Genomic DNA, 17,243 nt, shown 5'->3' with positions numbered 1-17,243 from the left:
CTTGAACATTACTACTTATTACCAATTGTGTAGGAGCAAAGGATTATCATTTTCATAAAGAGAGGAAATGTTTAACATGTGTAAGAACATTTCTGATTACATCTATAGAAAATTTCCTCTAACAGAAAAGAAGAATGCCTCATGAGCATGAACTCCTAATCACATGTTCAAAATATAACATTGTTTTCCAATTTAGATAGTTTTCTCTTACATCTAGTTAAGTTAATCTTCATGTTCTTGACAAAATCACAAGACCCCCACTATTATACAGGCAAACAACAACGATAACAAATATTGGCTATATTTTAAGAGATTTAATCATGAACCAACGCCTCAAAATATTTCAGGTCATCTCTGATGAGGCAGAACACTTAGGTTTCCTTAGCATTGGCTCTGGTACAAAGCTCTTCTGGCATTCCAATGCAAAAACAGGGACAGTTTGCAAAGTTTTTCAAAACCATAATATATGTTTAACAAAGAACAAATCATGCCAAACTAACCTAAGTACTTCTTTTGAAAGTATAAAAGGAGACACATCTAATAAATTTATATCTATAGTCCAATTAGCTCATTGGTGCTATGTATTAATGTTTAAACCTATTAGTGAAATATATAGCTATAACTAAAAATGGGCAGTCCCAACATCCTGCAAATTTTATTCCAACAGCAAGCTGGTATTATAGTTTATCTGGAAAGTTTTGTCCGATGCAGGTTTGCTTGTGGAATTGTCCTTTTCCATTACTCCAGAACCAGGCAAATTGACAATGCACCAGGTGGGAGAAAAGGAGGTTTAACACTTGTTGCCTATCCCCCATTCCAGTCCCTCTCTCAGCCAAGGCTGTTCTAGATGTCCTATCAGCTACCCTTGAGCTTGAAGGCACTATTGCTGAACGTCAAGTTTCTGGAGGGAAATCAGCCAGATGTTTTGCTGTGTTATCATTGTATGGAATTTTATTGTAAGGGATTTTATCATGTAAGCCTCCTTCGGAAGGCCTCTGCCTTTAAAGGTAGCCTAGAAATATTTCAAATAAATAAATCTAGGACTTGATCCTGGATGAAGAATATCCTGACCTGCCATCTATCACCAAGACCTAGGCAGATGGATTGGGAAGAGTGAATCTCCCAGCTGTGTCCACTGGGATTTTCAGTGCAGCAGCAGTGTAGACTTGATGGACAGGAAGGAGGTCACTGTAGTTTATCTGATTCCATCTCCCTTGCTGGGCCATCCTGTCCAGTGGTCTTCCAGTTTTGTGTTTGGAACCCAAGACATATTAGGGATCCTGTTACTGTTAGAAGACCCTAACAGTCTTCCTGCTTGTGTTGACAGAGATGGTCTGAATGGAGGAGTTTGAGATCCCCAGCTAATGTTTCTGGGGACTTCAACAGTTATGCTACGGTCCCCATGACTGGTGCAGCTCACAAGTTCATGGTCTCCATGACAACCACAGGGCAGTCTCAATATTTGGTCCAACACAGTTGGCTGATCATAAACTTAGCTTGGTGTTTTGTTCTGGACAGGAAAAAAAAAGGGGGGGGGGTTGAGGTCGGTTCCTGGAAAACCAGATATCCTATGGCCATCTAGCCGCTGACTAGTGGCCATAGGATTGCTCCCTCCTTTACAGAATTGAAGAGGAATCTTTAATAACTCACAAAGAAAAAAATGGGAGTGGGGGACCTGAGTTAGTCCCTTTGTTATGGGCAGATTACTACCTGATAAGATTTACATTTATAGCAGTCCTAGAACTTTGCAGGTTTGGGAACCTATTGAGATGGTCAACCCTCAGAGGCTGGTTTGCTGACAGCTGTAGGGATTTTCTCGCTGATAGAACTGTTGGCACTGCTGATGCTCTGGTTGGTCTCTGGAATTGGGAGACACAATCACTCCCAGATGCCTTCTCCTCATGGACTCCTGGTTTAATGAGGAGCTGGAGGCTCTGAAACTATTGGGACAACAGCTGGAGTGAAAATGGCTAGAGACAGTGGAGGAAAACCCATAATGAATTTGACTAAACATGGGTTACAGCTCATTTTAGAAACTACTCTGTGGTGCTGATAGTGGAGAAGAAGCCATACTTCTCCACTACCATTGCATTCACACACTGCTGTCTGATAGAACTGTTCTAAGTGGTGAAAGGCCTAGTGCATTCTGGCATATATAGGGAGGCTGTGCAGTCTTGGCAACCCACTATGACCTGCTGGGTACATACTTTGCAGCATATCACCACCATTACAATGTAGTGCAATAAATTACAGCAAAAGTTTAGAAGACTAAAAACAGATATAAGAAGGTAGCAGAATTAGTCAAATCCCTGTTAAAAACCACCTGAAAAAGCCCTCTGAAACAGAACCACCTTCACTGGTCATCTAAAAAGCAAGGAGCAATGGAGTCAAGTGTACCTCTTGGGACACTCTTCAAGAATGTGGGTCCTACAACCAAAAAAACCCTCTGTATGAAAGTATGATCCCATGGCGCGGGGACTTTAAGAAGGGCTTCAGAAGGAGCAGACTTCTCAGTCACCTGCATCCTTATGAACCTGCTTAAGATATTCTTGTCCCAGGTTGTTTAGAGCTTTAAAAGGTCAAGATAAGCATTCTGAATTGAGCCAGAAGAAATTAATAACCAGCGATGCTGGTAAAGGACTGACATAATATGATCTATGACTCTACCAGCTCCAGTTAGAACCCTGGCACATGCATCCTAAACTAAATGAAGCTTTTGGATTGTTTTCTAAGGCAGCCTTACACAGGAGACATTATGGTAAGCTAATCTAGAGGTGATGAGACGTGAACTATTTAGAGGCCAGGCCTGATTTTTCCAGGAAGGAAAAATGGATTTTCCCATTAGTTGGTAAAAAAGACTCCTGGCCACTGCCACCAGCTAGGCATGTAGGAGCTGGGCTGGATACAGGAGAACTCTTAATTATAAGCCTTCTGCACCATAGGGAGTGCATCCTCATCAAAAACAGGTTGTACACTTATAGCATCTCACAGTGGTCTGAATTAAGCTTCTCTTTATCATCTTCATCCAATTAGAAACTGCTGTGAGACACCAGTTAAGGATTTTTACTTCCTGTCCAAGATCAGAAGATGAAATGAGACATAGAGCTGAGTGTCATCTGTATATTGGTGATATCCTGGCCCAAATCCCTGAATTATTTCCCCCAGCAGTTTCGTGTAGATGTTGAACAGCATGGGAGACAGAATGAAACTTTGTAGTACCCAGTACGCCAAAGGCTATGGGCTACAACAGCAGTCTCTCAGCAGTGTTTTCTGGGACATATTAAAAAGGATCACAGCCATATCTCCTAACCCCAGCCCAGCTAGGCTGCCCAGAAGGATATTATCATCAATGGAAAGTCAACAGAGACTTTTCAGCATGTATGCAAACCAAGAACAAGGACAGGATGGCTTGAGAGTGAAATTGGCTAGTTAAAACTGTCAGTAGGGGACTGACATCTGGGTGGCTGAGCTTGTGAATACTTCCTTGAAGGAAGGGGTGGTCCTGGTGCCTTTAGATTCTAAAGTTTAGAGGAAGCTGTTTGAAACCGCTCCTGAAAAAGCCCTCACTGGACTCCACCAATCTAAATAACTATTGAACAGTCTCCAGTTTGCCATTCTTGGGTAAAGTAATGGAATACATAGATGTCAGGGTTGGATCAGAGCCCACAGAGCCCCAAAGCAGTTCTGATTCTGAGGAAGAGATAGAAACCGTGGGAGAGGAACCCGCACGCGCCGCCGGAGGGAGAGCCCCTCCCTGATCACATTCCGGAGAGTGGTAGTGACCATGGCAGGCAGGGGGAGGGACAACTGGAGCTTCGGGACACTAGGTGCCGGCGCAGGGACAAGTGGAGAGTGCCGAGAAGAGGTGCTCAGCCCACTTGGCGCGACGCCGGCGCCTAGCGTCCCGAAGCTCCAGTTGTCCCTCCCCCTGCCTGCCAGGGTCGCTACCACTCTCAGGAATGTGATCAGGGAGGGGCTCTCCCTCTGGCGGTGCCTCTGAACAGCATGCAGTTTCCTCTCTCACTGTTTCTGTCTCTTCCTCAGAATCAGAACTGCTTTGGGGCTCTATGGGCTCTGATCCAACCCTGACAATAGTGTTTTCTCAGTTCCAGGTCTTCCTGGAGGGTAATTATTATTTGGATCATTATCAAATTGGCTTCTGGCCTGATTTGGGGCTGAAGACACTTTGGTTGACCTTGTGGCAATCTAGCCTGGGAAAGGGATGGGGAGAGTGATATATTTCCAGACCATCTCTTCCTCTACTGCCAATTTAGTCAAAAACCATGGGGTGGGGTGGGGGGGAAGGGAGGCTGTCATACAGACACCTCCTTGCATACTGAATTCTAATCGCATAGAGGAGTGCTTTGTGTGATCCATAGTACTGTGCAATATTGTCTCATTTGACATGCTTGTTCATCAACAAGGAATCAAGTGCCATTCTGAAGTATTTTTTTAAAGATATGTTGTCTATATTTTATTTTACATACAGTACTGACAGTAAATATTGATATTTTCTCCCAAGACACTAACCTAGGACCAAAACAGAAATTCATAATAGCATTTTAGTCAATGATCTATTCCTTTCAGTGAGTTAGAGTGCAATCTTATGCAGATAGGCGGCCGCCTCCGAACTTGAGACCGCCTATCCAATGCAGGGCAAGAAAAGCATGGAGGGGATTGTTCCCTCCACGCTTCTCCTGCCCTGCATTTTTAGCTAGACAGCTGATTGCAGCTGTCTAGCCGTGGAAGGGCAGAGTGGGGGAGAAGGCTGCTGTACGACACATTGGATGTGTCATACAGGCATTTCCGGCCTCCCCACCCCGGAACGCCCTCTGGGAATGCCCCATTTTGGCTGCTTCGTGCTCCTCTTGTAAGTGCGGAGCACGGGGCTGTTCCGCACTGCCGTGGAGGCAGTGCAGAAGTGGAGGGACGTCAGTTCCCCAGGAACCGACCTTGGAGCGCGGGATCTGAGGTCGGTTCCTGAAAAACCAGATATCTTATGGTCGTCTAGCCGCTGACTAGCGGCCATAGGATTGCTCCCTCCTTTACAGAATTGAAGAGGAATCTTTAATAACTCACAAAGAAAAATCCCCAAATACCAATCTGAAAAGAGCATTGTCACTAAATATTTTATATTAGTGTAGTGTTAACCTGCATAACTATTTGGTAGTTAATGACATACTCTTTAAGTGTTAGTGTTCAAAGAAATATCTGAGCACTTTGAAGTCCCATTTATTTCAATGGAGAGATTTAATGACATGCTTTAAGTCTTATTCAAATCAATGGGTTTGTTTACACTGCTTATAGGTCATGTATGAGCATGATTACAATAAATCTGTGACATATTTAAATTCTGAAATTAAGAGCAACAGGTGCCCACACACAGGGCATGCTACTATCAAAGAGACAGATTGATCATAAAACAGATGTCCAGTAGAAAGAGTAGCTAAGAACTGTGCAGCCTGAAATGTCTTAGTAGGCCCCTGACAATTTAAGCCAATCAGCTTGCTGGACTAATAATTGATACATGGGATACAAGTAAGCACTTCATCATGTTCATCTTTTGTGACAGATCACTATAACAAACTAGCCACAAGCATGATAAGTTAAAAGAAAAATAAATTAAAATCAGCTCTACCTGTGTCTGAATTTCGATCTTCATTTCTGGATGGACTAACATTAAACTGAAGTTTACGTTTCATAGAAGACTTTTCTTTCATCTCCTTTCCCATCTCACTCCTATCCACTTTTGCTGTTTTGCTGTAGGAGGCAATCTTGTCCTTGCTCTGATATAAATAAGAAGTATATTATGGTATAAGTACAATGTTTACATAAAACTATTACCAGTGATTTTAAAAAATACACTCCGAAAATAAACACATGCTAGGAAAAACCCTCAGCTAACCAATAGCAGAGTTTTGCCTCTAATCTATTGTTCCGATTCTAGGATTATTAGGTTTTACTACGTATTCCCTGTAAATACAGAACACAGTAGTAATGGAATACTCAAGAACCTAGCATCTCTCACTTTTCCACACGTAAAGAAGAAAACAAAGCAGAGTAAAATGGGTATTATGCAAAACTGAGCTAGAATAAAGAAGCTGAAAGTGACAGAAAATCAACTTCTTTTGAAGAAAAAGACTAGGCACAAAAAAACTAGTGTAGTCAATACATCCATCATCTTACTGACCTCACAAGTAAAGTTTAGTGGGAGATAGTGATTTAATTCCAACAACCACAAATGAATCCTTCAGGCATATCAGTCTGAAGACACAGGAGTGCTCTCTCTCTCTCTCTCTCTCTCTCTCTCACACACACACACACACACACACACACAGTTTTCTATATATACATACTGAGAAGTACAGTAGTGAGTTGGACAAATATTTAGCTTTCATTCCTTTCTCAAACAAACAAGCTCGCTATTTCAGACTAGCAAATGGTTAACCAGAAGGCATTATTGACACAATCATCTACTTCAGGGATGGCCAAAATGCATCTGCCCCCATCTGGCTTTCCCTCACACTTGCTCTGTTTCACACTGGAAGCAACTGGCCTGACAAGATGGCACCTTGTATGGTGCTTAACAGGGCTAGAGACATCACTTCCAACTCAATGAGCTGCCTGGAAGTGAGACACTCCAATTGTCAAATTTGCATAGAACACTAATGTCCTTTTTAAAGCCTTATAGCACACAAATGTCCAAACAACAATTTATAAAAGATTACCATTTTGCTTTACACAATCTTGCCATCTTAGGTTTTAACCACATAATATGGAACATGACAACAATCCATATTCATAATTCTTCATCATTTATTTTCAAAGAAAAGCTTGAATGCCACCGATTATAAGCCCATCCATTTTCTTTAGCTGAAGGTGAAGTGTTTTCACCAGCCAGATATTCACATTACTTAAGTGTTTTAAGTACCAACATCTCACTGGAACTCCTGGATAGCTATATATCAATAGTTGGTACATCTCTTACTTCCAGAACTTAGGAGTTAATGAGTTGGATCCAAACTCTTTGCTCCATGAATGGAAAGAGAGTTCCACTTATGGAAGGGGTCCTTATATTCATAGGTCAAATACTTTGGATCCAACCCCGAATTTCTTTTGCAATGGACAAATATACTTTTCCCACTTTACAGAAACTTCTTAAAAAACCTATATATAAACTACTTTTGGATCAAGTAGTAGTTCAGTAGCCGAGACCTTAATGATATAAAGTATATCTTTCCAAAACTGTTGAAGCTGTTTTCAGTCATGTACATCACTGTGCAACCCATCAGCTCCAGAATACCATATTTCAACAATTCTGAACACTGTAACTGAAAATTGTAAATAGTGAACTACTCTATTACCTTAGAGACCAAATTGCCAATATCCGCTGGATAATGGAGAAAGCCAGGGAGTTTCAGAAAAACATCTATTTCTGTTTTATTGACTATTCTGTGTGGATCATAACAAACTGTGGCAAGTTCTTGGTGGTATGGGGATACCAAGTCATCTTGTCTGCCTCCTGAGGAATCTGTATAATGACCAAGTAGCAACAGTAAGAACAGACCACAGAACAACGGACTGGTTTAAGATTGGGAAAGGAGTACGGCAGGGTTGTATACTCTCACCCTACCTATTCAACCTGTACGCAGAACACATCATGCGACGTGCTGGGCTTGATGAAGCCAAGGCTGGAGTTAAAATCGCTGGAAGAAACATTAACAATCTCAGATATGCAGATGATACCACTTTGATGGCTGAAAGAGAGGAGGAGCTGAGGAACCTCATGACAAAGGTGAAAGAAGAAAGTGCAAAAGCTGGGTTGCAGTTAAACCTAAAAAAAACCAAGATTATGGCAACCAGCTTGATTGATCACTGGCAAATAGAGGGAGAAAACGTGGAGGCAGTGACAGACTTTGTCTTTCTAGGCGCAAAGATTACTGCAGACGCTGACTGCAGCCAGGAAATCAGAAGACGTTTACTTCTTGGGAGGAGAGCAATGACAAATCTTGATAAAATAGTTAAGAGCAGAGACATCACACTGACAGCAAAGGTCCACACAGTTAAAGCAATGGTATTCCCCGTAGTAACCTATGGCTGCAAGAGCTGGACCATAAGGAAGGCTGAGCGAAGGAAGATAGATGCTTTTGAACTGTGGTGCTGGAGGAAAATTCTGAGAGTGCCTTGGACTGCAAGAAGATCAAACCAGTCCATACTCCAGGAAATCAAGCCAGACTGCTCACTTGAGGGAATGATATTAAAGGCAAAACTGAAGTACTCTGGCCAACCAATGAGAGGACAGGATACCCTGGAGAAGAGGCTGATGCTAGGGAAAGTGGAAGGCAAAAGGAAGAGGGGCCGACCAAGGGCAAGATGGATGGATGATATTCTGGAGGTGACAGACTCGACCTTGGGGGAGCTGGGGGTGGCGACGGCCAACAGGAAGCTCTGACGTGGGCTGGTCCATGAAGTCACGAAGAGTCGGAAGAAACTGACCAAATAAACAACAACAAACTCTACTACCTAGAGCAAACACCATTTACTTCAATACTTCTTTCCCTCCCTCCTGAAATTTTCTCCACTATGAGGCAAAAGGTTCCCCTTTTTCCTTTCTTTCCTCTTGCAACCTCCCCATATAGTATAGGGAAGAGTATTTTAATCTCATGGTACACACATCCTTGTGGCCCTTAGAGGATTTTTAATCTCATGACCCACCCCCAAGATATTAGAAATTGTCAGAGATATAATCAGGCCAATTCACCACCATTTCCTCCCCCCACTCCAACATTCAACTGCACCCAATAGCCCATAGTTCCTTGTCATGTCATTTTTGGGTTCTTTCAGTTCACAAACTAATATACTTCTTCTAGGGAACTACCCAAGTATGCAGAAATCATTATTGTTTGGGTGGCCCCCTCTCACTTCCAAGTTTGGTATTAGAGGAACTTATATTATTTGATAAGGAAACCTCATTCCCTTACAGAATTTAAAAATCCTTAGAGGAATGAAAATTTAGTGTGATAATTTACTAGGAACTTCACACACACTGTATGGACTTCCTATGGTCAGCTCATTATTCTACACACAAATGGATGATGATTTCCTATAGATCAGAAATAGCCAACTTTTACAGGTTGTGGGATAGACACCATGTGACATCATGCTGTTCCCATGTAAACTCTGGCAACCTTTTCTCATTGCTGGGAGGAGCAGTAAGCAACCAGATAAAAGGAATGCCTACACTGTATGTACTGAATTATTGTTAGTATGATAGAATAGACAGTTTCTTAAATCTAGGATTTAAAGCTTGTAATCTATTTTTAAGTAACTCTGTTTTTTTTAATCAGTAGATTACTCAATGGAAGCTTTAGCTGATTAATTGGTTGGAGCCAATTGTAATTAGATTATAAGCAAGGACCTGACTTTTGCTTATATTCCTATTACTAAGCATCATGTATTCCATATAAATACATAATAAGTGGTGAGGACAATTTCTCAAGGCACATTTGTTTGATTTTGTGTTTACTTTGGATTTAGTGTGCTACTGTCAACCAGAAATAAAACAGAAACTTGTCTTCTGAAGTGGTGGCTTGAGACACCTGCTGCGTTAGTTGCAACTAAGTCCCATTGACAACTATAGGATGAAGTTGCAACTAATTGTTTTATTGATATCAATAGGACTTAGATTGCTTCCACACAAGAGCCTTTTAGTGCTGCTGCAGTGCTGTTTTTTTGCAATTAGCTGGGAGCAAGAAAAATGATTCCACAAACCATTCTACATAGCACTATGTTATCTAACAGTGCCCTTAATGGTAACATCTTTCTAACTTAGAAATAATTCCTGAGTAAGGTCCCCAAAAGCTTCCTTGTTGATTCAGGCTGTAATCCTATATCCACTTACCTGGAAATAAGCACCATTGAACTCAGTGGGGCTTACTTCTGAGTAGACATGTACAGGATTGTGCTGTCAGACTATTTTATTGCTTCCTGTTCAGTGTACCTGGTAATGAACAGTGCCTTAATTAGTTACCAATTTGAACAGTTTCTCCACAGGGAGCAGAAGCTTCTTTCCTTCTATTAATGTTTCTGTTCTTTCTTTTATAGTGAAATAATGCTATTTTGCTATAAGGGAAGAAAGAATGATTTCATTCATTCAGTTTCTATACTGCCCCATAGCCAAAGCTCTCTGGGCAGTTCAGAATTTTTTTTTCTCCTAATGGAAGGAAACCAGTAATTTCATTCTTTCTTAACCCCCTTCCCTTAGTAGGAAGAAGCTAAGTTACAGAACAATTCATCAGTGATCCCTCAGCCATGCTAAACAGGAAGCAATAAAGCAGGTTGAATCTGCAAACAGGAAGCTTTCAATTAAACCCACAATAGCCCTTAAAAACCTCAACAGCATTTTGCCTGTCCACACTGGCTGCTCCAGTTGTGTTTTATTACCAAAAAATTGCAACAAATCAGGTTTGAAAAATTGGAGGACAACACAGAAACACTGGAATGCAGTGATTTGGCAACAGAATTATATGGCCACCCTGTAAAAAATGAGTAAACAAAAGACAGCAAATACAGCTAAAAGAGCTAGAGTGGAAGCAAGCTTAAATCACCCATCAACTTTAGCTGAGCCTAGTTTTATTAAGCTCTAAGTTATCACACTTTCTTCAGTATCTCAAACACACACTCACATCAGTATTTTGATAATATAAAAATGTAAACATTAAATCCAATCAAATAATTGGTTCAAAGTCAATGATTAAATAAATGAAAAATTATTTTATTGGTTCATTGACGACACTAAAGCCTTTGATTGTGTGGATCACAACAAACTCTGGCAAATTCTTAAAGAGATGGGAGTACCAGACCACCTTACCTGTCTCCTGAGAAACGTGTACGAGGGTCAAGAAGCAACAGTAAGAACCGGACATGGAACAACCGATTGGTTCAAAATTGGGAAAGGAGTACGACAAGGCTGCATATTGTCGCCCTGTTTATTTAATTTATATGCAGAGTACATCATGAGAAACGCCGGGTTGGATGAATCACAGGTCGGAATTAAGATTGCTGGGAGAATTATCAACAACCTCAGATTCGCAGACGATACTACCCTAATGGCAGAAAGCGAAGAGGATCTAAAGAGCCTCTTGTTGAGGGTGAAAGTGGAGAGTGCAAAAGCTGGTTTGGAACTCAACATTAAAAAAACTAAAGTCATGGCATCTGGCCCCATCACTTCCTGGCATATAGAAGGGGAAGAAATGGAAGCAGTGACAGATTTTATTTTCTTGGGCTCCAAGAAAGTCCGCAGACGGTGACTGTAGCCATGAAATTAAAGGACGCTTGCTCCTTGGGAGGAAAGCTATGGCAAACCTAGACAGCACAGTAAGAAGCAGAGACATCACCTTGCCGACAAAGGTTCGTATAATCAAAGCTATGGTTTTCCCAGTAGCAACGTATGGCTGTGAGAACTGGACTATAAGGAAGGCTGAGCGCCGAAGAATCGATGCTTTCGAACTGTGGTGCTGGAGAACACTCTTACGAGTCCTCTGGACTGCAAGGAAGTCAAATCAGTCAATCCTAAAGGAAATCAACCCTGACTGCTCATTGGAAGGACAGATACTGAAGCTGAAGCTCAAATATTTTGGCCACCTAATGCGAAGAGAAAACTCCCTGGAAAAGACCCTGATGCTGGGAAAGACTGAAGACAAAAGGAGAAGGGGACGGCAGAGGATGAGATGGATAGATAGCATCACCGATGCAATGAATATGGACTTGAGCACACTCCAGGAGAGAGCGCAGGACAGGAAGGCCTGGTGTGCTATGGTCCATGGGATCACAAAGAGTCGGACACGACTGAACAACAACAAGCTCTCCTTAAAATCCCATTGAAAGAGTACAGTAAACCTGGGATAATGTCAGGCAACTGTCTTTTCACAGTAGTCTTAATGAATTCTACTGAAAAGAAAATGTGAAATTTCACTAAGACTACAATACTATGTTTCCTGAACGGGTATCCCAGGGACACATGGAAAGGTGGGGAGGGAGGTCAACCACCTTGTTATGGTCAGGGAAAACAGGGGCTTGTCCTATTGTCCTTGTGTCAGGGGAAATAGGGGCTTGTCAGGGGCAGCGTGAGAGAGGGGCCATGCACTGACGGGATCGAAATATCTCCCATTCCCCTGACATGCCTCTGACAAGGGCTAAAAGGTTTAACAGCCCTGGACCCGGTATACTTATTTTTCCTCCTGTTAGTGTCAATGCAGGGAAAATTTTAACAAGGCACAATGGAGGTAAAAAACCATTGGGAAATCTGCCTTCCATCCCGGGTAGTGTGGGCTGGCACAACTGAGGAAGTGGTGGTTGCTGCCCCACAGACCCTCCCTCTCCTAGCCCACAGGATTGTTCTGAAAATACATAATTAATGCTGAGAAGGTTTCTGCAGAAATTGAACCCACAGTTATACTTCAATGTGGCTCAAGTGCTTGTTTCATCAACATTAGAACATCTTCAACAAAGTAATTTGATCAGCTATTAGACATGATGCATGGAAATGTTATACAGCATAATATTGCCATCAGTGTACAAGGAGAAAAATTACAGTAGGCAGTAGCTCATTACATCATTGGAACAACTGCTTTAGCAAGTGCCTCCTACAGTTCTGCTTGGTGCCACATAATACCACCTCTTCATACACTACGTAATCTTCTCTGGCTTGTATATATTACGCAGAGTGGTAGGCGGCAGTATTGCAACTGAAACTCTCCCCACGACCTGAGTTCGATCCCAACGGAAGCTGGGTCCCAGGTAACTGGCTCAGGTCGACTCAGCCGTCCATCCTTCTGAGGTCGGTAAAATGAGTACCCAGCTTGCTGGGGGAAAGGTAGTCACGACTGGGGAAGGCAATGGCAAACCACCCCGCTACAGTCTGCCATGAAAGCGCCAGTGCAAGCGGCGTCCCTCTAGGAGTCAGCAATGACTCGGTGCTTGCACAGGAGGAACCTTTCCTTTTTTCCCCTTTCCATGGATTACCCTAGCTACAAACTAATCTTCTTCATCGAGTTTCTTTTTATACCTTTCTTCCAGTTGGTTTTTCCACCATGGTGCTATCGCTGTCAGAATTCTGAATCTGAACTGCCTTTGCTGACCCAAATCTGGGCATTTTATAGTTGTTCACTAACTTTATCTTGCATCAGTGTGATCATTATGCATCTGCCAAGAAAAAAAAGAAGAAACAAAAATAACTATCTTCATACATGAAGTTATCAGACTATACAAATAAGATAAATACTGAGTGATTATTGAATTTATTTAAATTCATACAAAGGGGAGGCAATTTCTACCAACTCTCCCCTTCACCTGCAGCCCCCTGCACCATATCTAACACCATACCAAAGGTCCCCAAACTCCAGGTGCAGATTTTCAGGGGGCTGTAGACAGAAGGGGTTCTGGCCCATGAACTGTATCAGTCATGGAATCAAAGTTAGGGTCTAAACAAGAATAATTCAGATTTATAGATTTTCTGGAGAGGCCAAATACATTGATCCACAACCACAAAGAAAGCCATTTTTCAAATGCCTATCTATGCAATAAGCTTAGCATTACCACCCTTCTTCAATCAGAGGGGGTAGACCGTAACATTGAGCTGACTGTATGACCAGAAGCTATATAGAGCCACTACAAAACATTGTTTTAGTAACTATTGTTTGGTTAGCAGTTATCTATTAAAATAGGCCTGGAAAAAATGTATTCTCCTCATGGTTGTGAACAGCTCAGGCAGTGCTGCCCCAAAGAGCCTCCTATATAGCTCATATTTATTCTCCTTTATCACCACTATTATTAGCAAAATATTATAAGCTTGTGAAAACTGAAATACTGCAATCACAATTGTGCAGATTAAATCTAATTAAATAGTTCTGGTTGACAATTCTGCATGTGGTACTTTAATTTTTTTCCATAGGAGTGAATGACCATTCAGTCAGGACATAAGCACACTGTGGCTCTTGAGCTAGTGAACCAAGGATGTGTCACCACCCAAAGAATGGTAGGGAGACAGACAAGTTATGATACATAGGAATGCCGTAGGACAGAGCAGGTCAGGTTATGTCCTGACTCCTACAAAAGGTTCTGATTTAGGCTTTCTCACTGGTCTGAGCAAGTGGGAAACTTCCTGCTGGCTAGACGAGACTACCTCTGCCTTCGTTACAGATGTGAAGGAGCAGAAAAAATTGCCCCTGTTCTGAAACAGAAAAAGGGGGGACACTTATGAAGTATTTTATGTTTCAGAAAAATGAAATACTTTTTGAAGCATCTTTTTAAAATAATATTTTTACCAAAACTGTTCACATTGTTGCAGATCTCTTAGATCCAAAGGTATTGTTAGTGATATCATTGCTACTGAATTTGATTGGATTGCTAAAACAACAACAATCTGAAAACTTTCAAATATTGTAGAATATAGAATTTATTCAGGTATTTGGTGAAGGAGTACAATCGGGGATTCTTACAAGCATGTTGCTCCTGCAATACCCTGACAAGGTCTTTATATAAATGGCCTCTGACTCCTCACTCTCCTCACTCTCCCCAGATTCCTCTGTCTTCTGCATCAAGTGAAATACTGAGAGTTTCTCAGAATTGATGTATGTATAAAGAGCTGAGAAGCTCATTTCAATTTGTGCAAACCTTCCATTTTGTGAACTTCACAAAGTTCAGATTAAGAAGCCATGGATCTTTCAGACACTGGTCTTATTTGGACATAAGTAATACTAAAATATGGTTTAGCGTTATGTGAACGAGATAGGGGTTGGTGAGCTCCCACTCCATGCTGGCGTGGCTGTGAAGAGGAGATGAGAAGCTTTTGTTAGCCTTAACTATGGTTTAGGGGGGATAAAATCCACTTTACAATCCTAGCTTGTTTCCCTAAGTCATGTTTTTGACTACAACTCCCAGAATCCCTGGCCACTGGCCATGCTGGCAGGGGATAATTAGAGTTGTGGTCCAAAACATCTGGAGGGTAATAGGTTGCCTACCCCTGCCCTAAATCATATTTAAGGTTAGTCACAATTTGTCTGGGTTCAGAGATAACAAATTATGCTATTGAAAGTTTCTGCTCCTCCTTCTTGCTATCATGCTAGAAGAGAGGGAAGTGCACAAGGCCAAGTCATGTAACAATAAACTGAACCAGATCACTGATTATTTGACACCAAAAATAAAACCTTTGAGTTATGCTATTATTTTCAAGTATATATTGTTTACTGGGATGGACCAGGCTATAAATCTAATAAATCAATAAAGACGAGTAATTTTCTCTCTCTACAAAACACAAAATGTGTGCTATGTATGTTAATGAAACAATGCTGAACTCTCCATTAGTATTATTAAGCATAACTGAATATCTACCTTTTTTTTTGCTACTCCTTAGTTACATTCCTGGGGTGTTTATTTTATAAACCTTGGCGTGGATCCTGTCTCTAAACATCTGAGTTTCTCCTATTTCTGCATAGTACTGCTGAGGTCTACATACTAAATTAAGACAATAAACAGTGCAATCCTATATATGTTTACTCAGAAGAAGGCCCTACTGAGTTCAATGGGACTTACAGGAAAGTGTATACAGAAATGGAGACAAAGTCTTCTTTCTGTCTACCAGTGTTGATCATTTCTGTTTTCAGTTCCCCCCTCTATTTTCCTAATGGGCTTATACGAGCAATCCTAAGCCAGTTTCCTCAGAAGCAAGTGCCAGTGAGACTTGCTTTCTACTAGTCAGTGTGCTCTAGGTACCTTAGGGTGCAGCTGCTTACAGCTCCATCTCTAATATTAGGTATTTGTAACTGTATCAAAATAATGTATACTGGGCACTTATACTGCTAGAGCAGTATCCAATGCTGTCACAGTGCTAGCGATAACGACGTTGTGCTAGCGTAAACCAATGCTAGTGCAATGTCATTAGCACTTGCTAGGCAAAGGGAAAAAGCTGTGATTTGCTGCTGAATTTCAGCAGTGTGGTTTGCTGCCAAAATTTGGCAGCAACCTGCCGCTTTCTCCCTTTGCCTAACAAGCACTAATGACTTTGCACTAGCATTGGTTTACGCTAGCACTGTGCCAGAACTGGATACTGCCCCTAAATTTTATAAATATACCGAATTGTACTATTTTATATGATACATAATACATAGTATATTTCATATTCTTTGAACATGTTTAGGTTTGATAAGTATGCCATATTTTTCTTTTTTTTCCTGGGAAACATGCACTTACATCTTTTTCCATGGCTTCAACATTTCCAGAAATGTCATATATCTAGCCTTCACAGGGCTGGACATGATATGACGTGAAGTCATATGAGAGAGAGAAAGAGAGAGCCACCAATAGAACAAGAGCTAAATCTATCCATTGTCCCTGGGAACCCCCATTTCTTGGGAAGAAACACATTTTTCCATGTTCCTCAATGGTCTTGCCAGTTTCTCATCTATCTATCTATCTATCTATCTATCTATCTATCTATCTAGGTTCTCAATTTTTAAACAAAATACAATACACTGTAACAGTGAGGGAACCAGAGAGAGAAAAAAGGACTTATTACCTAAGTGAAATCACAATAGTTAGATCCAGGCTGCCAGCACTATCCAAACTTGAAGTCTGCTTATTTTTAGCTGTTATGGAATATCCAAAGCAAACCTAAAAAGAAATTATTACAAATACTAATGCAAGTGAGATCATAAAAAAATTGTAGCAACCCATTTTTTTCTGGGAACAGCAATATAATAAACAAATGCTCTAATAAAATTTGAACCTTATTTCTTACCAACTTCTAACTATTATATTATGCAATTTAAAATAAATCATTGTTTAATATGTATTGTCAGCATACTGCTACTCAGAAAAAATGCTGATGTTAGTGCCATGTTATTTCTGAATTAACTGCTGCACTGAAAAACATTTGGTCAGCAGATGACTACTACTATTTGTGCTCTTTGATCTGTGCTGGCTCATTCATACATGCATTCACAACTGCTTGCTGGAGTCATCAGGAACATGCATCTATAAACCAGCCCTTACACAATGTGCCAGGCACATTGAATAGGCCTAACAGGAAGTTAGTTCCACCATGCCAGGGGCTCTTATATCAATGTTACACTAGCAATAAGTCAGCATAATGTAGTTGTGATCCTGTGCTTTCCCTACAGTGGAGGAAAAAGCAAAACAATAAGAGTAAAAACAACAGATAACATTAGCAACACCAAAAGTCTCAC

At 41.1% G+C, this 17,243-nt stretch overlaps 1 protein-coding gene across 9 annotated transcripts in view; it reads right to left on the bottom strand.

Annotated features, from left to right (window-relative positions):
• Positions 1 to 17,243, bottom strand: part of ANKRD12 (ankyrin repeat domain 12) — a 73,159-nt gene that overhangs the window by 31,089 nt on the left and 24,827 nt on the right. For 3 of the 9 annotated variants that reach the window (XM_084849832.1, XM_084849829.1, XM_084849834.1), the window contains 3 exons: positions 16,574 to 16,668; positions 13,067 to 13,203; positions 5,639 to 5,786 (listed from right to left, as the gene is read on the bottom strand). In XM_084849832.1, the coding sequence (XP_084705958.1) occupies positions 5,639 to 5,786; positions 13,067 to 13,153 (235 nt within the window). In that variant the 5' untranslated portion in view covers positions 13,154 to 13,203; positions 16,574 to 16,668. Of the gene's footprint in view, positions 1 to 5,638; positions 5,787 to 7,364; positions 7,532 to 13,066; positions 13,204 to 14,137; positions 14,231 to 16,573; positions 16,669 to 17,243 lie in introns of all 9 variants that reach the window. The other 6 variants (XM_084849833.1, XM_084849835.1, XM_084849837.1 and 3 more) reach the window with 4 other exon arrangements.

This window comes from Heloderma suspectum, chromosome 4, assembly GCF_057233095.1.
Source record: "Heloderma suspectum isolate Gila_16-S chromosome 4, 16-S_ref, whole genome shotgun sequence".
Classification (NCBI taxonomy): Eukaryota; Metazoa; Chordata; class Lepidosauria; order Squamata; family Helodermatidae; genus Heloderma; species Heloderma suspectum.
The sequence above is the reverse complement of the archived record's forward strand: the minus strand, read 5'-3'. Positions and strand labels throughout refer to the sequence as shown.